Source organism: Spermophilus citellus (assembly GCF_964194105.1).
Source record: "Spermophilus citellus genome assembly, chromosome: 2".
Lineage (NCBI taxonomy): Eukaryota > Metazoa > Chordata > Mammalia > Rodentia > Sciuridae > Spermophilus > Spermophilus citellus.
Genome location: NC_138183.1, coordinates 224115096 through 224135990, shown reverse-complemented (window position 1 = coordinate 224135990; position 20895 = coordinate 224115096). Strand labels below are relative to the sequence as shown.

The 20895-nt window shown below is 34.5% G+C and overlaps 1 protein-coding gene across 2 annotated transcripts in view; it reads right to left on the bottom strand.

Annotated features, from left to right (window-relative positions):
• The window catches only part of ELP4 (elongator acetyltransferase complex subunit 4), a 249056-nt gene that overhangs the window by 175667 nt on the left and 52494 nt on the right, over positions 1-20895 (bottom strand). For both annotated transcript variants that reach the window (XM_081265001.1, XM_081265002.1), the window contains exons 4-5: positions 8507-8632; positions 686-825 (exon numbers count right to left, since the gene is read on the bottom strand). In XM_081265001.1, the coding sequence (XP_081121127.1) occupies positions 686-825; positions 8507-8632 (266 nt within the window). The remainder of the gene's footprint in view (positions 1-685; positions 826-8506; positions 8633-20895) is intronic.

Below are 20895 nucleotides of genomic sequence, written 5' to 3'. Positions count from 1 at the left end.
TGTTATTTTCAGAGTTCTGCTTTAATAAATTCTTAGCAGTATAAGCAGGCTATGTTGTTTTAATATTTAAAAATCTTCATTGTAATATTCAAACTCTAAATTCTCTTGTTACCTAAAATCATACAGGTTATTGTATTTACAGCACAACTAGAAAGTCTTAATAAATAAGTAATGGAAAATATATACTTGTTTTCCTTTTGAGAGATACTTCAAAGCATCGAACAAGCAGCATTATTTCATAACATTTCCCCTGGTATTATTATCCTTAAATATTTATTTGGGTTAAAATAGCCTGATTTAGAACTGTTTCACATTTTATTGAAAATAAAACCAGTGAGGATTGTGACCAGGCTGGCAACCAGAGTTTTCTAGTTGCAAATTAAAGTAATAGTTTGTGTAACAGCTATGTGACCAGGAAAAAAAAGAAGGAAGGAAGGAAGGAAGGAAGGAAGGAAGGAAGGAAGGAAGGAAGGAAGGAAGGAAAGAAGGAAGGAAGGAGGGAAGGAAGGAAACAACGTACAATGAAATCCTGTGAAACATGTATAATTAAGGTTACATATTATGCAGAAAGCCAGTATTTACTATTATACCTTTAGATACGCATTACTTCAGAAAGTATGGTAGAAAAAAGGATTCTATTAATTTTTGAAATTGAAATTTGCTATTACATGGAACATTAACTTACCAGGGTTCTACTTTAAGATTTGAAGACATTTTTTGTGGAAGGAAAAATCCATGACATTTTGAAGCCTCCAGTAGTTCTTGTGGCATCCTTTTTGATACATCATAATAGTGACCAAATCTTGAAGATGATACTGGTCCAGTCTGCCAAAAAACCCCATGGTTGCTCAAAAATTATTTTTAAACTAAAACTTCTTTGTCTTATATCCTGCAAAACAATGCTACACTTATGCATTTTAATGCTAATAGGACTTTATATATTTTTAAGGAAGAGCTAATATACATATACTTATTAAGTTTCAAAGAAGGGTACAATCACTTTTATTATTTAAACTATGTATAGCTAGGAATTAAGCTTTTCATCACTCATATTTCTTCACTGTTAGTAGCTCCTAAGTTTAGTAAGAATTTAAACACCTCTTTTTTTTTCTATACTGTATACTTTTCTAAGTTAAAAACTTTAATACACATAATTCTTATGTTTAAGATTTTAGGTTTTAATGACAAATTAAAAATATGCAGCTGTTAAAGCTTTAATGACAAATTAAATATGAAGTTGCTAAAAAACTAAATGCAAATTTAAGCCAAGTTAATTCATTGGTGAAACTCAAAAAGAAGCCAGGTATTTAAACATTAAAGTGAGTATCATTTTAAAACTAAATGTTCATAATAAATGAGCATATTCAACATATCCTAGGAATTTAAAATTAAGCTTATACCATAAAATGTACAGTAATCCAGAAAGGAACAAGGCGCATGATCAAGTAGAAATATGTATATAAGCTATATTAGATCAATCAGAACTTTGCATAATCATTAGTTCAATAATTTGTTTTGTGTTCTCTATTAATGATTTCTCCATCAAATTATCTTTCTCCTAAAAAATTCTAGTAACTCTTGAAACTGAATTTATTTACACAGGTTAGTAAAAGTCTCATAACAAAAATATTGCTTTGCATGGGCTGTTTTCCACCTCTCTCTCTCCCTCTCTCCACTCTCTCCCCCTCTCTCACTCCAAGCTCAAATGTTAAGAAATTCCACCTGGCAATAGCTTCTAGCAATAGCTCTGATATAATCTTACATAATTTCCATTGATATAATCTTATATAATTTCCATTGTCTTTAATGCTACAAAACAGGACAATTTTAAAACATCCAACAAAACTAGATAATTTCTACAGAAATAAAAGAACTACACATAGTAGTTTCATATGTTACTAAGTGACAATTTTTAGTATATGTGCTGCCGAAGCGAGCACAGTGACAATTTTTAAATTTAGATAACAAATTTGCTTGCCACTACACATTTGCATCTAAGATTTCAAAGATTCATATTCTTAAGTGCTTATAAACATCAAATTATAAAGTAACATTTAATAAAACATTTTAAATTTAATGGAAGCATTGTTTTTTCATATTTAGTCTGTGGATCTGACATTTACTTCCTCAATAAAATGACTGTTTATCCCTACATAAAGTGCTACTTATTTTCATTAATGAAAGAGGTCTGCAGTTGGCTTCAATCTGGTCTTTTCAATGTTAAAATATATATAGAATTGTGGCTTCCAAAACATGATTTGTTCATTTGCTGTGAAAGTATTGACAAATAAATCATGACATTAAAATGTTTCTTAAAAACAGGGGATAAAGTTTTTAAATGTAAAGTTATTAGTTTAAAGCAAGGTCTTAGCATTAGTTTTAAACAAGGTTTGTTCTCTGGCCTATAATCTATTCTTTATCCGATTATAGTTCAGAATGTTTTTACTGCAATCTCTGCTAGAGCTCATCTTTTTATTGTGTAAGTCCAAGCCCCCTTAATGTTTGATAGAAAGGCCTTGACTAACTGAACTTTGATCTGATGTCTTCATTGAGAAAAACACCAGGTTGCTCATTTCAGATGCAAATCCCCCTAAGGCCCAATAGAATTTAGTAAAGACAGCAAAAAAGAAGAAACCAGAAGTTTCCAGGATCCTCTTTGAGAATCCTGGGGCACACTGGTGTCCTTAATCCATGCACCAGCATGGATTAAGGTAGGTGATAACCTTTCCTGATTCAAAAGAATAAGCAGAGTGCCTACAAACTGGGTGGAGACTAGGATTTGGCTATAATAAAACACCATGCAATAAAAGCCTGGTCTATGTCAGAAGCCTCTGAAAAGGCCTCAATGTACCACATTCCCAGGCCTAGTAGGGAAGCTTGCAAAAGCCTACCTGAATCAAATAAGCATGAATAATCTATTTTAGCAGACTGACCATGGGGAGAGAGAAAGAAAGAGACTTTCTACTTCTTTTAAGTTTGAGTTAATAAATTTATTAGTGGACTGAAAGTTCTTGAAGTCCTATGCACTCAGAGAAATATGCTAAATTGCCAAGAAGAAAAGTATGCTTTTTAAGTTGCCGTTTCTATTAATGTTTCTAATTACAATATTAATGTGATAGAAATCTCAGATTTGGGATGAATTAAGGCAGAAAATTGATTTCATGCTGTGACAGTTTAAATACAGAACACAAATAATTCATTAAAATGTAAAAATAAAAATGGAAGCTTTCTTCCTTATAATTATTAAATTATTTAGAAATGAAGATTAGATAGGACAGTTAAAATATTAACAAGGTAGACACAAAAATTTTATTACTCATTAAAGACTTTAGTCTTTAAAAAAAGAAAACAAATATATTCATTATAGAAAAAAATTTTGCAAATTTTTTCTACTCAAGACACAGTATTAAAATATAATCAGATTTCTAAAACACAAATCTTTCCAGGCTTAGAAACTGTAAAAGGGGTGGGGAGGAAGGAAAGAAAGATTTAAATATTTATTAGAAAAAAAAAAGATTAGCTAAATGCTGTGACTATGTTAAATTCAACTGTCATCAACTTCATAACAAAATATGCATGTAAAAATGACCAAATTAAAGTTGATAAGCAGTTTATTATGTTTGAGAACATATTGCTGTAGTTTTACATTATAACTTTTATTTCACATTCATAAACTACTTTTAACTTTGTTATCTGTGGAAGAAAATAAAATGGAATAGTAAATAAAAATTTACTATGCTAAAAGAAAATGACCTGTGATGGGGTGCAAAACAAACAAACAAACAAAAAACCTAGCAATAAAATAAGAACATACCCAACCTCCAGTATATTAGAAATAAACAAAACTTTTGGAAAAGAGCTGAGTCACAAATAATCTAAACAAGATATTTTCTTACCATTTTTCTCATTCCTTTGTTATCAGTATAAGATACAACAAGAATCTAAACAGTTACTACAGCACTTTGAGCCTCAGTTCAATCACAGAACTGGAACTAATAATTTCATTAGGCTGTTGTGAGAATCTAATGCAATACTGACTATGAATATTTTGTACATTGTAAAGCACTGTGCAAATGTTGTTAATTATTATTATTGTGTCATGATTCACTAAAGATCTACCACTTTTGTTGTTATACTTTTGTAGTTACAGTGCCTTATTGAGAAAATGAAATTTGTCAGTCATCCACAGTTGTATGCATCTATCACAAGGATTGTTGACTGAACCACTAAGATAGAAAGCCAAAGCGTAAAAAGAATTTAACATAATAAGGACATAATAATACACTGCTATGAATTGCTGGAGGCATAGTAGGCCATGGTAGTAGAGCTTTACAATACTGAAGAAATTAAATCTCAGAATATATTGTAGGCTAATAATTTGTGAAATGAGGAGGGAACAGAATTGATGATTAGACAGGGAAGAAGAGGACACCTTGGATAGAGACTCAAAATCACATAGTGAGGTTGCTTTGAAAAACTTATGTTTTTTGAAATTGATAAGGCAGTGATTTATATTACTAAGCTATTGTTACTGATTTAAGTGTGTATATCCTTACCCTTTCCTGCATTCCCTTAATGGCAATGTTGTTACACTATGAAGACTTGTTGACAACATATATTGGCTCTATCTGCTAATCTACATACCTGGTTTTGGACTAAGCCATAGTAAAACATTTTGTCCAAAGAAAATAATAGAAAAGCTGGGTTTTCTGTTTTGTTTGTTTAAACTGGGAATGGCAAAGTAAGGCCTAGATTTAGAAAGCAGATAATAATGAGTGATGAAGGAAGTCTTGATAAATCATCATATATAAAATTACCATGGGGCAGGGGATATAGTATATTTGTAAGAGCACTTGCCTATAGTCCTGGGTTCAATCCCCAGCAATGCAAAATATAAAATACCATGACAGACAAATATACAATGTTGGTGACATTTCAAAGTCAGAACACGATTGTTTTCTAAAAATTGACAGAACTTACTTGCAAATACTTAAGTTTGACCATTGACTGTCAAGTCAAAATAAATTCATACTTATAGTATTAACTGATGCAATTAAAATCAGTTTAACATTTAACTTACATAATATATAATTCATTATTCATGTATCCAACAAATAACTATTGAACACGAACTACATTTCAGTAAAATAAGAGTCAAAGTCTCTTTCTCCCACCGAGCTCACATTCTAGAATATAGATAAGTATTAAAATAAATATATCATCTGCTAGATTTAATGCTGGTAAGTAAAATAAAGCAGTGAAGGCAATGAAATAGAGAGAGTAGCTTTATTTTATATCAGCTGACAAAGGAAGTCATGATAAAGTAATATTTTAGAAATCACCTGGAGAAAATGGAAGAATAACCTGCAGAAAACGTTGTAAGAAGAGCACAATTTTCAAAACACTAAAGCTTTAAATTTTGAAAACTGATTACTGAATTTATTTGTTAATATTCAACCTTGAAGAAATTTATATTGATAGAAAATCAAGGCAATGGCAGATATACCACTCTCTAAAAGGAAGAATGTAATCAGCACTAATTATATGTAAAAGGGGACAGAAATATTATCCCAAGTGAAAGGGGAAGGTGTATTTTTCAAAATTACAATTTATAAAGAGACAATGAACTTATAAACAAACCAAGCACTGTTTTTCCAATTCTAAATAGATTTCATAATAAGCCAAAAAAGAGAGAGCTTAAAAGTTTCAGTTGCTTGCATTTTTACTATTTTACTTGAAGAATGTCAAAGACCAATGGAAAGACCAACATCTGAGCTATAAGTAAAAATAAAGAAAATGGAAGAAACAAGTGAAGTATATAATTTAAAATTTAGCTTTACAAAAAAGCTACATTTACCTCAAAGTTTATGTTCATTATTAACTCTTTTACAACACAATCAGTAGAAAAATTAGAATACAGTTACTATTTACAAAAAAGAGTCACTGTTAAGCCCAGTTACTAAATAAAACTTTCAGATTAAAGACATGCAGTTCTTTGCCATTAGGGTTCTCAAGTGCTAGTTCTAAATTTCCTATCTGTTTTAATCTCCATTACTTAACTCACACTTTCCAAAGCAGACTAAGTATATTTATCCTGGCCTTTTATACTCAGTTCTCAATCACACCCAAGTATGTCTGTAACAATATCTAACTACACAGATCTTTCTTTTATTTTTTTTAATATAAGTATATAGCATTCTACAGTTCAACTATACATAAGTGCTTACTGATAGACAAATAAGTTATTTCCAATCTTTTGCTATTAAGATATATTGCATGAAAAGCTCACAATCTTTCATTTTATAACTAAGTAAACAAATTCATGATGTAAATTTCTACAAGAATCAAAGGATATATGTTTTTATAATTTTTAAGGATACTACCAAAGTACCCTCCACAGAAGCTGTACCTATGTACATTTCCACTAGCAAAGATGAGAGTACTGGTTTTCCCTGACTTTTGCTAAAACAGTGAAAAACTTTTAGATCATCATTTATCTGTAAAGAGAAAAAATACCAGGTCAGTGTAGTTTTAATTTAGTTTCTTCTACTACAAGTGCAATTGGACATCTGATCTTGTAGGTTTAAGAGCCACCTAAATTTCCTTTTTATATTTTTTGCCCATTAAAAAAAGAGGATTATAGAATTTTCCTTATTTTAGAAGTTCTTTATCTATAAAGAAAATTGGTTCATATTTTACACTGTGAACTGCAAATATTTTGTCCAGATTTTAGTGTGATCACAGTCATGTAAATAACAGTTTTAAAATACTATTCTTTAAATATTTTCCACACCTAAAATTTGCCATTGCTTAATATGTACATATTACAACATGTTTTATTCCTGTCACACAGTTCATGATTGATATTTGCTGACTGAATGAATAAATACATTTATCATTCACTAAATATTTATTCATTATCTGGTACATAGGTACCAGAGATATAGAAGAAAATTCAAAAAGCTTATTGCTCTCACAAGAACTTGTAGTCTGGCAGAGGAGAATTATACCAATCATTAACTAGAAAATGATGTGAAAGTACTTTAAAATATATGAAGTGCTTTGGAAAATGAAATGAGAATGTAGGTAATTATGAAAGAAAAAAAATACCTGAAGTAGTATTGTTTATACTGGAAGGAGGAGGAGGAATTGGTGAATAAGTAAGTATAAAGCATTGCCAGTAGAAATACAAGTGATGCAGAAGGAACAATTCTCATAGGATGGGTGAATAAACACAGGGTGAGGAACCTAAAAAGGTAGGTTCAGATTATGCTCTGTAGATTATATAATCCTATAAGTATATATTTTATATTGCAAGCTTATAATAGCAAATAGGTTTCATTTTACACACTAACTTTCTATTAGCCAGTAGAGACCACTCAAAACATTCTGCACAGAAGAATTCTAAGGCCGTAAAAAAAAAAAAAAAAAAAAAAAAGAAAGAAAGAAAGAAAGAAAAGAATTCTAAGGCCCTGTCTGATTTTGGCAGTCATAATAACGACTGACAATCTGCCATACATTTAAAAGGGGACAATAGACACAGAAAACCAAATGAGGCATTTTAAGTTAAAGGGTACTTAGAACGTATTCCTAGGCCAGGTGTGGTGGCACACACCAGTAATCCTAGCAGCTCAGGAGGCTGAGGCAGGAGGATTATGAGTTTAAACACAGCCTCATCAATTTAGCAAGACCTTGTCTTTAAATAAAAGTATAAAAGGGCTAGAGATGAGGCTTAATGGTTAACTCTGTATTCAATTCCTATACCCCCAAACAACAAACAAATGAAATAAAAAACATATTCTGGTTCTTGGGAAAGATAATGTCAAGGTGAAAGACTGGAAAGGGGTGGACTATGAGAACAAAGTTTTATCCAGATTAGAATTTTCCTCTCCTTCCTATCAATATGATAAAATGATAAAGTCTGATAGACATTAAAGTGTTTTAAAAAGTGTATGAAGTGAACAATCTACTTAATGAGGAAGTTAAAAAATGAACAGAGAATTCATCAAGAGCAGAGTTTATAAACTTCAGTAGACAGATTTATTGACATTTGTTTGACTTCTCAGAATATTTCTTTTCATTTCCTATCTCTTTATTCTATTCTAGATAGGTCAGGTTACCAGGAGATTGAAAATGTTAATAGTTAAAAATGTATAGGAATAAAAATAATACATGAAAGGAACCACTACTTACATTGAATATTGGCAGGTAATCATAATAGATACAAATAGCTCACTTACTTTAGTTTGCAATCTTAAAAGATTCTATGTGGAGATTATGGATGAAATGAAATCATCTATTTTGATAAAATAAAATCTGCCCAAATTTTATTTGCAAAGAAATATATCATTATGATCAAATGTACTACAAAAGTCTAGCTATTTAAATAAATAAACAAATAAATATAACCTGTATTGCATTTAAAGAAAAAGAGGAGTAACGAGATTCTATTAAATGAAAACAAATATATTTGCAAATTTTAGAAATAGTTTGTATGTTGACTTACCTTCATCTTGGGTAACAACTGGTATCGCCAAGCTATTTTCATCTTAGTTTCTGGTGTTTGATGATCACAAACTTCTTCATCAAATTCTTTTTTATAATTATCATCGAGTAATGGTGCAGGGAGTTCCTAAAAAAGCAGAATGACACATTATTGAACTTATGTGGTAAATATGACAATTTTTTGAAGTAGAATGTTAACAATACTAGAACATTCCAATTTATTAAAAAACAAATAACTTAGAATTGATTTAAGCATTAAATCACATAATATAAATATTTCTAAAACTGAGAAAGTATAATATCAAATGTGAAGTTTAGTGCTTTAATGATGAAATAGAACTTAAAAATATTTGAAATTTTACTCAAAAAAAGTAAATGCTATTTCAACAAGAGGCTATGCAGATTTCTAAAAAATTTTTACACTTAAAGTCTGGAACTAGCACTTACATATTACATGAAATTACTGTTACATTTTCCACAAGGTAAAAATAAAGTATGTGCACAATCTGTTTACTAATTCAAGAATTCAAAAAACTCATTGACTGAAATAATGGGTGAAGTAACAACTAAGAATAAAGACATTTATTTTACCCACATCAAATGTTAGTTTTGCACCTGCAAGCTTATGTCTCTTAACAATGAATACAGAATTTAAAATCTCTGATTCAGTGAAGAGACACTGAATTCCAATTTATCAATTTTGGAAGGTGACCATTAAGTGACTAAAACAAAGAAATGAACAGAATTTTCTTGGAGAAAGAAAACACATATAATTGTTTGCTTTTATTTTTTTAATTAGCAGAATCATAAAATAATGTGGGCTTTGCGTTAGTAAATACAATTTTATATGTTAGTCTAAATTGCAATTTTTATTTTTCAAGGCCATATTACTTAGATTTAGTTTCAAATCAACAATCAGCTGAAAAATAAGTTATCACATTCTTTAGTCAATTCCTAAATGACATCAATGTAAATTCACATTATAATTCATGTCACTATTAGAAATTAGTTATTTAAGTTCCAAAACCTAGCAAAGCACTTGTACCGTAAAAATACAAAGTAACATCTTTTTCCAATGAAAGTATTATGTAGTATAGCATTCTGCTTATAAATTTGAAATCTGCAACCAAAATATCTGGGTTCACAACTTGACTTTTCACTAGTAGCTGTGTCTGGGATAACTCTGACCATCTACCAGACCTCTCTATGACTCCATTCATATGGGAAAAATTGTATTCAGTTCAGTAGTTGTCATCAGGAATAAATGAGTTAAAAATGTAAAATTCAGAGAATGGTGCTTGCTACATAGTAAATATCCAATAAATGTTATACTATGCTTAATGATTACTTAGAAGTGTACATTTGTGTATTAACAGAATTAGGTAACATTTAAACTATTTGTATTAACATCTTTTTCAATTCCAGGGTCATTTAATAATAATTATGACAAATGTTACCCACATTGAAAATTAATTTTTTCTGTAGAGATGGAATAAACATTTTAAAATTTATATTGCATTGTTTCTTATCGTTCAAAAGATGCAAATTTATAGAGAAATGTTCTTACATTAATGGGCATAGATATTAATGAAATTAAAAAAGAACTTTTATTAACACAGCTAAAACATCTGAATAAGATTAAATTATAAAATAGACAAGCAAAAAATAAAAAAGACAAATATTTTCTCATTTATTTTATTAAATATACATCTACTCCTGTAGTAGGCATTTCACAATTTAAAAAACTTTTTAAGTGGGGCTGGGGTTGTGGCTCAGTGGTAGAGCGCTTGCCTAGCTCACGTGAGGCACTGGGTTTGATACTCAGCACCACATAAAAATGAAGTAAAAGAATTGTGTCTACCACTTATAGCTAAAAAATAGATATTAAAAAAAAACAACTTTTTAAGTATTATGGAAATTACAATAATTTAAATTTTTGTAGTGATAAAATGGTTTTTCATTTTCAAAAGCTAAAAACATTTAAAAGATGCACAAAAAGTATACTCCAACTACTATATGTCATCTAAAGGTTGTTTACTTATATGCATATTTTTATTGAGATAAAATTCACATAACAAAAATTCACCATTTTAAAGTGTAAAATTCAGTGTTTTTTAGAATACTCACAATTTTGAAACTCTCTTTCTCATCACTCTGAAAAGAAACCTCAAATCCATTAAAATAGACACTTTTACTTCCTATAGTTCCTGGCAAGCACTATTCTACTTCCTATCTAGATGGATTATCTATTTGGTATTACACATAAATGTATTATGGATAATGCTGCTATGAACATTCATGAAAAATATTTTTTTGTGGATATATCTTAATTCTCTTGGATATATACCTAGGCGTGAAAGTGCTGAGTCATAGGGTAACTCTTACATTTACCTTTTTGAATGCCAAAATGTTTTCTACAGTAGTTGTACCATTTGATATTCTAACCCAAAATCTATGGGGATTCCAATTTTTCTATTCCTTACTAACACTTATTTCCCTTTGTGAAAAAATAAGCTATGATAGCTTTCAGGAAGAAAGATGGTGGAGTTAACCTAGGCAGGGACTCATAGATTAAAATCAGTGAAAGAACAGCTGACCAAAGAGACATATGAACCCATAGAAGGCATTTCCTGAGGATAATTCCAAGAAGCCAATAAAGAACCTTGTGCATAAAAGATGTTGTAAACTCCACGAAGGGAGTGCACCCCTTAACAGGGAGTCCCTGGTTGCTAAGACAGACAAATTAGGAACTATTTCCTCTGATCCACTGGAAAGCTAGTAGGAAGGGGTTTTCCAGAACTGAATCAGATGTGTGCTGGTATGTTTTCACTAAGGGAATCTTAGCAGTAAAGCTGAAAAGTGTAGGGCATCTTCTAAAGATCCAAAATTTTGATGAAATCCCAAACCAGGAAAACTCAATAAGAAATATCCCCATCTTAAAAAGTATGGGATATCATAAATCATTCTAATGTCAGTTTTAATCTTACAGATCTTATTTGTTGTATTGAATCAATAGATCTTCTCTTATTTAATACTGCCATTCTTAACCTAATTGATTAGATTTCTTCTAATGTTTTGAAGCATGAATTCGAATAATTCTTTTTTCCTTTCCTAGCTAAGGCTTATACTTGTCCCTTTAGTCTCTCTTTTCCCTCTTGTATTACTTGCTTCTATCTCAGATTCCCCATTTTTTTCTTAGTTTGTACTATTAGGTTCTCTCCTCTATTTCCTCTCACTTTTTGGTCTGTCCATTTTTTTCTCTTTTTGCTTTTCAACATCTATATAATTTAACAGTAATCTTACTATATTTCATAATTAATTTCAGAATCTATTCAAGAACACTACTCCAATTTTTATTTGGATTAGGGGAATTGTGGAGAATATTTTTAATAATAATTTTTCCCCATAAGGTGTATTAGTACATAGCTTTGCTATAAAGTGACTGCTGTTAATAGAGTTTAGTATCTTCTCTCAAAGTGGTATTGGATACTGGGTATAGCACGGTGAACATATTGGGTAGGAGTATTAACACTTAGATATTCACCCAGCCTGGGGCACTTAAGATAAAGAAGCTCTGGAAATAGTCCCTGGCATAAAAGTTGAAGAAATCATCACTTCAGCCGATGGGTAGAAATACAAAGAATATGAAAAACTAAGGGAACAAGTCACTTCAAATAGCCCACAACACTTCAACAACTAATCCCACTGAAACCACAGTGGAGGAAATTTTTTGACAAAAAATTTAGTAAGTTCATAAAGTGATCAATGTACTAAAAAAAAGACCTAAGAAACAAACTAAGGGAGAAAATACAAGAAGTGAAAGAACATTTCAATAAAAGAGGAAAAAGATTCTCAAAAAGAACAAAACAGAAACCCTGTAAATGAAACATTAAATAAATCAAATTAAAAAATTCATTTGAAAACATTTTCAATAGATTAGACCACATGAACAGATTTTCAGGCCTCAAAGGACAAGGTATATAATCTTGAAAACGAAGTTAGCAATAAAGAAAAGATGACAAAAGAACATGAGCAGAATATCCAAAAAAATCTGGGATAACATAAAGAGATCAAACCTGAGAATCATTGGCTTAAAAGAAGGCACTGAAATATAAACTAAAAGAATGCATAAACTTTTCAGTGAAATAAGAAAAATTGGGGAATAAGATAGAAATCCAAATACAAGACATATTAATAATCCTAAATAGAGAGGGGAAGATGGCGGCGAAGGGAGTGCATCACCCCAGTGCGACGCGTCACTGTGCAGAAGAAAGACGAGGTGAAACAGCTGAAGGCTATCTTGTTGGGAATTTCCAGTGAAATTGAGGTGCTCCAGAATCTAGTGGACAGATTTCCATTTCGTGAGCTGTGGGGGCTCGGTCGCGGGCGATTTCTCCGCACGGAGGGTCACATTGCCTGATCTGCGGACCGCCCCACAGCTGGAGTCTGCAGCGTGCGCTGGGAAGCGGCGAGGTGCCAGAGCGGGAGTGCAGCGATGCGGATTCTGGGGGCTCCTGCCAGTGGTGCAATGGCCGTGCTTAGTGCTGAGTTCCGGCTTTCAGACAGAGGAGAGAAGCGGTCAAGTTCGATTCTCGACACCGGTCGGACCACGGAGGAGGACAGCAGCCGCCATCTTGGAGAGCTGAGGTAATCATCCCTGTTTTCTACTGATCTCAGCTCATTCAGCTACGGAACAGGTGATTTCAGGCTGGTATTTGCCTGCGTCTCGCAGACAGATCGCTCAGGCTTGGGGCTGGAGAACCTGTGGAGAATACTCCTTGGGGCTCGCTCCTGGCAAGGCGTGCACCAGGCTCTGAGCGGCCGGATTCTGGTTCCCTGGGCTGCTTTGCCCCAGGGCTGGGGAACCTGTGGAGACTGCGTGTTGAGGCCAGCTCCAAGTGGAGCGTGCGCTGAGCTCGGGGCGGCTGGGCCCTGACTCCCGGAACAGTTTTGGCCCGGGCTGGGGAACCCGCTGGGGTCGCTCCTTGGAGCCTGCTCCTAGCGGAGCGTGGCTGGGATCGGAGAGGCCGGGTTCTGGCTCCCGAAGCTGCTTTGGCCCAGGGCTGGGGAACCTGCGGTGACTACTTCTCGGTCCGGGTCCTGCTGGGTGCTCTGGGGGCCAGAGGGGCAGAGTGGAGCTGCCGCCTGCGCCCAGAGCAGGCCAAGTGACCCGCCGGCATGGTATCACGTCACCCCAACGGCAGCTGGGGCCGAAGAGAGTAGCCGCCCACGCCTAGAACAGGACCAGCAACCCGACGGCGCGGTAGCCAAGTCACCCCATTTGGAGTAGGAGCTGTGCAGAGCCGCCGTCTGAGCCTGCAAGTTAGGCAGACCTGCGACCCACTGGCAGGACAGGCCCGATAGCCTGCCAGTGTGGTGGACAAGTAGCACCTAGGCAGTCACGTCACACTGATAGGAGTGGGGGTGGAGCAGAGCCAACGCCCGTGTCCGGAAAAGGCCCAGCGACCCGTTGGAGAGGCAGTCAGGTACCCCCACTGGGAGTGGGGGCTGAGCAGAACTGCCGCCCGAGCCTGCAAGGAAGGCAGACCTGCGACCCACCGGCGGAACAGGCCTAGAGGCCTGCTAGCGTGGTAGACACGTCACACCAATTGGAATAGGGGCCGAGCAGAGCCACCACCCACATCCAGAAGAGGACCAACGACCCGAGGGTGTGGTAGTTACATCACCACAATTGGAGTGGGGGCAGAGCAGAGCCGCTACCCGCGCCCAAAGGGTGGGCAGACCTGTGACCGACCAGCGTGGTAGACAGATCACCCTAATTAGAGGAGGAGCCCAGCCACTACCAGCCCTGCAAGGGAGATTTCCCAACTATACAAGAGCAATATAAATGAATAGGGGGAAAATTTCAAAAACACAACAGTGTCACCAAGCAGAAAGAAACGCGAGCAGTATGAAAAGACAAGGAAAGAAAGGACCACAAGCAATGCAGGTCAACTCAACTTTAGAAGAGGTAATAGCTGCAACAGATGGAATGTCAGATAAAGAGTTCAGGATATACATGCTTCAGATGATCTGGAGTCTCAAGGAAGACATGAGACAGCAAAATCAGACAATGAAAGATTACTTTGACAAGGAACTACATAAACAAATCCAGGAAGTAAAAGATCAATTTCACAGGGAGATAGAGGTAATAAAAAACAAACAAATAGAAATCCTAGAAATGCAGGAAGCAATAAACCAACTTAAAAACTCAATTGAGAATACTACCAGCAGAGTAGATCACTTAGAAGATAGAACATCAGACAATGAAGACAAAGTATTTCAACTTGAAAAGAACATAGACAGCTCAGCAAGTCTGCTAAGAAACCGTGAGCAGAACATCCAAGAAATATGGGATAACATTAAAAGACCAAACTTAAGAGTCATTGGAATACAGGAAGGCACAGAGCTCCAAACCAAGGGAATAAACAATCTATTCAATGAAATAATACGAGAAAACTTCCCAGACTTGAAGAATGAAACAGAATCCCAAATCCTAGAAGCCTACAGGACGCCGAATGTGCAAAATCATAAGAGATCCACACCTAGACACATTATACTGAAGATGTCCAACATACAGAATAAGTAGAGAATTTTAAAAGCTATAAGAGAAAGGAAGCAGATTACATTTAGGGGTAAACCAATCAGGATAACAGCTGATCTCTCAACACAGACTCTGAAAGCTAGAAGATCCTGAAATAACATATTTCAAACACGGAAAGAAAATGGGTTCCAACCAAGAATAGTGTATCCGGCGAAATTAAGCTTCAGGATGGAAGATGAAATTAAAACCGTCCACAATAAACAAAAGTTAAAAGAATTTGCAGCTAGAAAACCATCTCTTCAAAAAATCCTTGGCAAAATATTACAGGAAGAGGAAATGGAAAATAACAATGAAAACCAACAGTGGGAGGTAGGACAGTAAAAGGGGGAAAGTAATCAAAGAGGAAAACAAATCAGGTTTAGTAACATTAATAAACAAATATGGCTGGAAGAACAAACCATATCTCAATAATAACCCTAAATGTTAATGGCTTAAACTCACCAATTAAGAGACACAGGCTAGTTGAATGGATCACAAAACAAGACCCAACAATATGCTGCCTACAGGAGACGCATTTGATAGGAAAAGATATACATAGACTGAAGGTGAAAGGTTGGGAAAAATCATACCACTCATATGGACTGTGGAAACAAGCAGGAGTGTCCATACTCATATCTAATAAAATAGATTTCAAGCCAAAGTTCATCGAAAGGGATAAAGAGGGACACTACATACTGATCAAGGGAACCATACACCAACAAGACATAACAATCATAAATATATATGACCCAAAGAATGGTGCAGCTATGTTCATCAAGCAAACTCTTCTCAAGTTCAAGAGTCTAATAGACCACCATACAATAATCATGGGAGACTTCAACACACCTCTCTCACCACTGGACGGAGCTTCCAAACAAAAGTTAAATAAGGAAACTATAGAACTCAATAACACAATTAACAACCTAGACTTAATTGACATATATAGAATATACCACCCAACATCAAGTAGTTACACTTTTTTCTCAGCAGCACATGGATCCTTCTCAAAAATAGATCATATATTATGTCACAGGGCAACTGTTAGACAACATAAGGAGTAGAGATAATACCATGCATCTTATCTGATCATAATGGAATGAAACTGAAAATCAACGATAAAAGAAGGAAGGAAAAATCATGCATCACTTGGAGAATGAACAATAGGTTACTGAATGATCAATGGGTTTTAGAAGACATCAAGGAGTAAATTTAAAACTTCTTAGAGTTAAATGAAAACACAGACACAACATATCGGAATCCATGGGACACATTGAAAGCAGTTCTAAGAGGAAAATTCATTGCTTGGAGTTCATTCCTTAAAAAAAGAAAAAACCAACAAATAAATGATCTCATACTTCATCTCAAAATCCTAGAAAAAGAAGAGCAAAACAACAGCAAAAGAAGTAGAAGGCAAGAAATAATTAAAATCAGAGCTGAAATTAATGAAATCGAAACAAAAGAAACAATTGAAAAAATTGACAAAACTAAAAGTTGGTTCTTTGAAAAAATAAATAAAATCGACAGACCCTTAGCCATGCTAACGAAGAGAAGAAGAGAGAGAACCCAAATTACTAGCATACGGGATGAAAAAGGCAATATCACAACAGACACTTAAGAAATACAGAAGATCATCAGAAATTATTTTGAATCCTTATACTCCAATAAAATAGAAGATAGTGAAGGCATAGATAAATTTCTTAAGTCATATGATCTGCCCAGATTGAGTCAGGAGGATATAGACAACCTAAACAGACCAATAACAATTGAGGAAATAGAAGAAACCATCAAAAGACTACCAACTAAGAAAAGCCCAGGACCGGATGGGTATACAGCAGAGTTTTACAAAACCTTTAAAGAGGAACTAACACCAATACTTTTCAAGCTATTTCAGGAAATAGAAAAAGAGGGAGAACTTCCAAATTCATTCTACGAGGCCAACATCACCCTGATTCCTAAACCAGACAGAGACACTTCAAAGAAAGAAAACTACAGACCAATATCTCTAATGAACCTAGATGCAAAAATCCTCAATAAAATTCTGGCGAATCGGATTAAAAAATATATCAAAAAAATTGTGCACCATGATCAAGTAGGATTCATCCCTGGGATGCAAGGCTGGTTCAATATACGGAAATCAATAAATGTTATTCACCACATCAATAGACTTAAAAATAAGAACCATATGATCATCTCGATAGATGCAGAAAAAGCATTCGACAAAGTACAGCATCCCTTTATGTTCAAAACTCTAGAAAAATTAGGGATAACAGGATCATACCTCAACATTGTAAAAGCAATCTATGATAAGCCACAGGCCAGCATCATTCTGAATGGAGAAAAATTGAAGGCATTCCCTCTAAAATCTGGAACAAGACAGGGATGCCGTCTCTCACCACTTCTGTTCAACATAGTCCTCGAAACACTGGCCAGAGCAATTAGACGAAAGAAATTAAAGGCATAAAAATAGGAAAAGAAGAACTTAAATTATCACCATTTGCAGATGACATGATTCTATACATAGCAGACCCAAAAGGGTCTACAAAGAAACTATTAGAGCTAATAAATGAATTCAGCAAAGTGGCAGGATATAAAATCAACACGCATAAATCAAATGCATTCCTGTATATCAGCGACAAATCCTCTGAAACGGAAATGAAGACAACTACTCCACTCACAATATCCCCCCCAAACATAAAATAATTGGGAATCAACCTAACAAAAGAGGTGAAAGACTTATACAATGAAAACTACAGAACCCTAAAGAGAGATATAGAAGAAGACCTCAGAAGATGGAAAAATATACCCTGTTCATGGATAGGCAGAACTAACATCATCAAAATGGCGATATTACCAAAAGTTCTCTATAAGTTCAATGCAATGCCAATCAAAATCCCAACAGCATTTCTTGTAGAAATAGATAAAACAATCATGAAATTCATATGGAATAATAAAAGACCCAGAATAGCAAAAACAATGCTAAGCAGGAAGTGTGAATCAGGCGGTATAGCGATACCAGACTTCAAACTACACTACAGAGCAATAGTAACAAAAACAGCATGGTACTGGTACCAAAACAGGCGGGTGGACCAATGGTACAGAATAGAGGACACAGTAACCAATCCACAAAACTACAACTATCTTATATTTGATAAAGGGGTTAAAAGCATGCAATGGAGGAAGGATAGCATCTTCAACAAATGGTGCTGGGAAAACTGGAAATCCATTTGCATCAAAATGAAACTGAATCCCTTTCTCTCGCCATGCACAAAAGTTAACTCAAAATGGATCAAGGAGCTTGATATTAAATCAGAGACTCTGTGTCTGATAGAAGAAAAAGTTGGCTATGATCTACATACTGTGGGGTCGGGCTCCAAATTCCTCAATAGGACACCCATAGCGCAAGAGTTAATAACTAGAATCAACAAATGGGACTTAATTAAACTTAAAAGTTTTTTCTCAGCAAGAGAAACAATAAGAGAGATAAACAGGGAGCCTACATCCTGGGAACAAATCTTTACTCCACACACTTCAGATAGAGCCCTAATATCCAGAGTATACAAAGAACTCAAAAAATTAGACAATAAGATAACAAATAACCCAATCAACAAATGAGCCAAGGACCTGAACAGACACTTCTCAGAGGAGGACATACAATCAATCAATAAGTACATGAAAAAATGCTCACCATCGCTAGCAGTCAGAGAAATGCAAATCAAAACCACCCTAAGATACCATCTCACTCCAGTAAGATTGGCAGCCATTATGAAGTCCAACAACAACAAGTGCTGGAGAGGATGCGGGGAAAAGGGTACAGTTGTTCATTGTTGGTGGGACTGCAAATTGGTGCAGCCAATTTGGAAAGCAGTATGGAGATTTCTTGGAAAGCTGGGAATGGAACCACCATTTGACCCAGCTATTCCCCTTCTCGGTCTATTCCCTAAAGACCTAACAAGAGCATGCTACAGGGACACTGCTACATCGATGTTCATAGCAGCACAATTCACGATAGCAAGATTGTGGAACCAACCTAGATGCCCTTCAATAGATGAATGGATAAAAAAATGTGGCATTTATACACAATGGAGTATTACTCTGCATTAAAAAATGACAAAATCATAGAATTTGGAGGGAAATGGATGGCAGTAGAGCAGACTATGCTAAGTGAAGCTAGCCAATCCTTAAAAAACAAATGCCAAATGACTTCTTTGATATAAGGGGAGTAACCAAGGACAGGGTAGGGACGAAGAGCTTGAGAAGAAGATTAACATTAAACAGGGATGAGAGGTGGGAGGGAAAGGGAGAAGGGAAATCGCATGGAAATGGAAGGTGTTCCTCAGGGTTATACAAAATTACATATAAGAGGAAAGGAGGGGTAAGAGAATAATAATACATGTGGAAGAAATGATTTACAGTAGAGGGGGTAGAGAGAGAAAAGGGGAGGGGAGGGGAGGAGAGGGGAAGGGGGATCGTAGAGAATAGGATAGACAGCAGAATACATCAGACACTAGAATGGCAATATGTAAATCAATGGAAGTGTAACTGATGTGATACAGCAATCTGTATATGGCGTAAAAATGGGAGTTCATAACCCACTTGAATCAAACTGTGAAATATGATATATTAAGAACTATGTAATGTTTTGAACGACCAACAATAAAAAAAAAAAACGCACAAAAAAAAAATAAGAAGCAAGGAGATAGTTATCAAAGGATCTCCTGTTAAAGATTAAAGATGTTTTCAGGGACTGGGGTTATAGCTTAGTGGTAGAGCACTTGCCTCGCAGGTGTGAAACCTTGGATCAATCCTATTAATCCTCCCACATAAAAATAAACAAACAAATAAATAAAGATATTGTATCCAAAAAAAAAAATAATCCTAAATAGAAAAGATGTGAAAAGATTCTCTCCAAAATGCATAACAGTTAAAATGACAAATATACAGAACAAGTATAGAATTTTAAGAGTTGCAGGAGAAAAATGGCAAGTAACATTTAGAGATAAGCCAATTAGATTTCTTCTGATCTTTTGGCCTGTACTATAAAATCCAGGAGGGCTGGGAGTAATATCTTCCAAGTCCTGAAGATAACATTTTCCAGGAAAGATTGCTATGTTCAGAAAAGCTATCTTTCAAAATTGAGGATAAAATAAAATCTTTCAAGATGGCATAAACTAAAGGAATTCATGCCTATTAAACAATGCTATAGAAAGAAATATTACACGCAGAAGAAATAAAAACCAAACATTAAAGCCAGCAAATGGTTGAATCTCTACAGAGATAACAATCAAATCTGAATTAAACATTAAAAATAAATAAAATTGGCACTGAATGTCAATGGTCTCAACTCACCATCTAAAAGACACAGACTGGCAAAGTGGATTACAAAACAAGACACAGCTGTGTGTGTGTGTGTATATATATATATTTTATTTTATTTTTTTAAAGACTCACCCTATAGGTAAAGACATCCATGGGCTGAAGTTGAAAGCATGGACAAAGGTATACCATGCAAATGGAGACCAAGAGCAAGTAGGAGTAGCTACTCTTATATTTGACAAAATTAATCAAAAAAGAAAGTGAGCAAAGAAGTTCACTTAATACTGGTTAAGAGAACTGAATATTCAACAACAAAATATAATGATTGTAAATATTTATCCTCCAAATGTCAATGCACTACTTAAACAAACTATACTATGTATAAAGTCTCCGACCTCAATTTCCATATACCTATCTCACTGGTAGATAAGTCATTCAGATATAAACTAAAAAAAGACTCTTCAGACCTCAAAAATATTATTAATCAAAGGGAC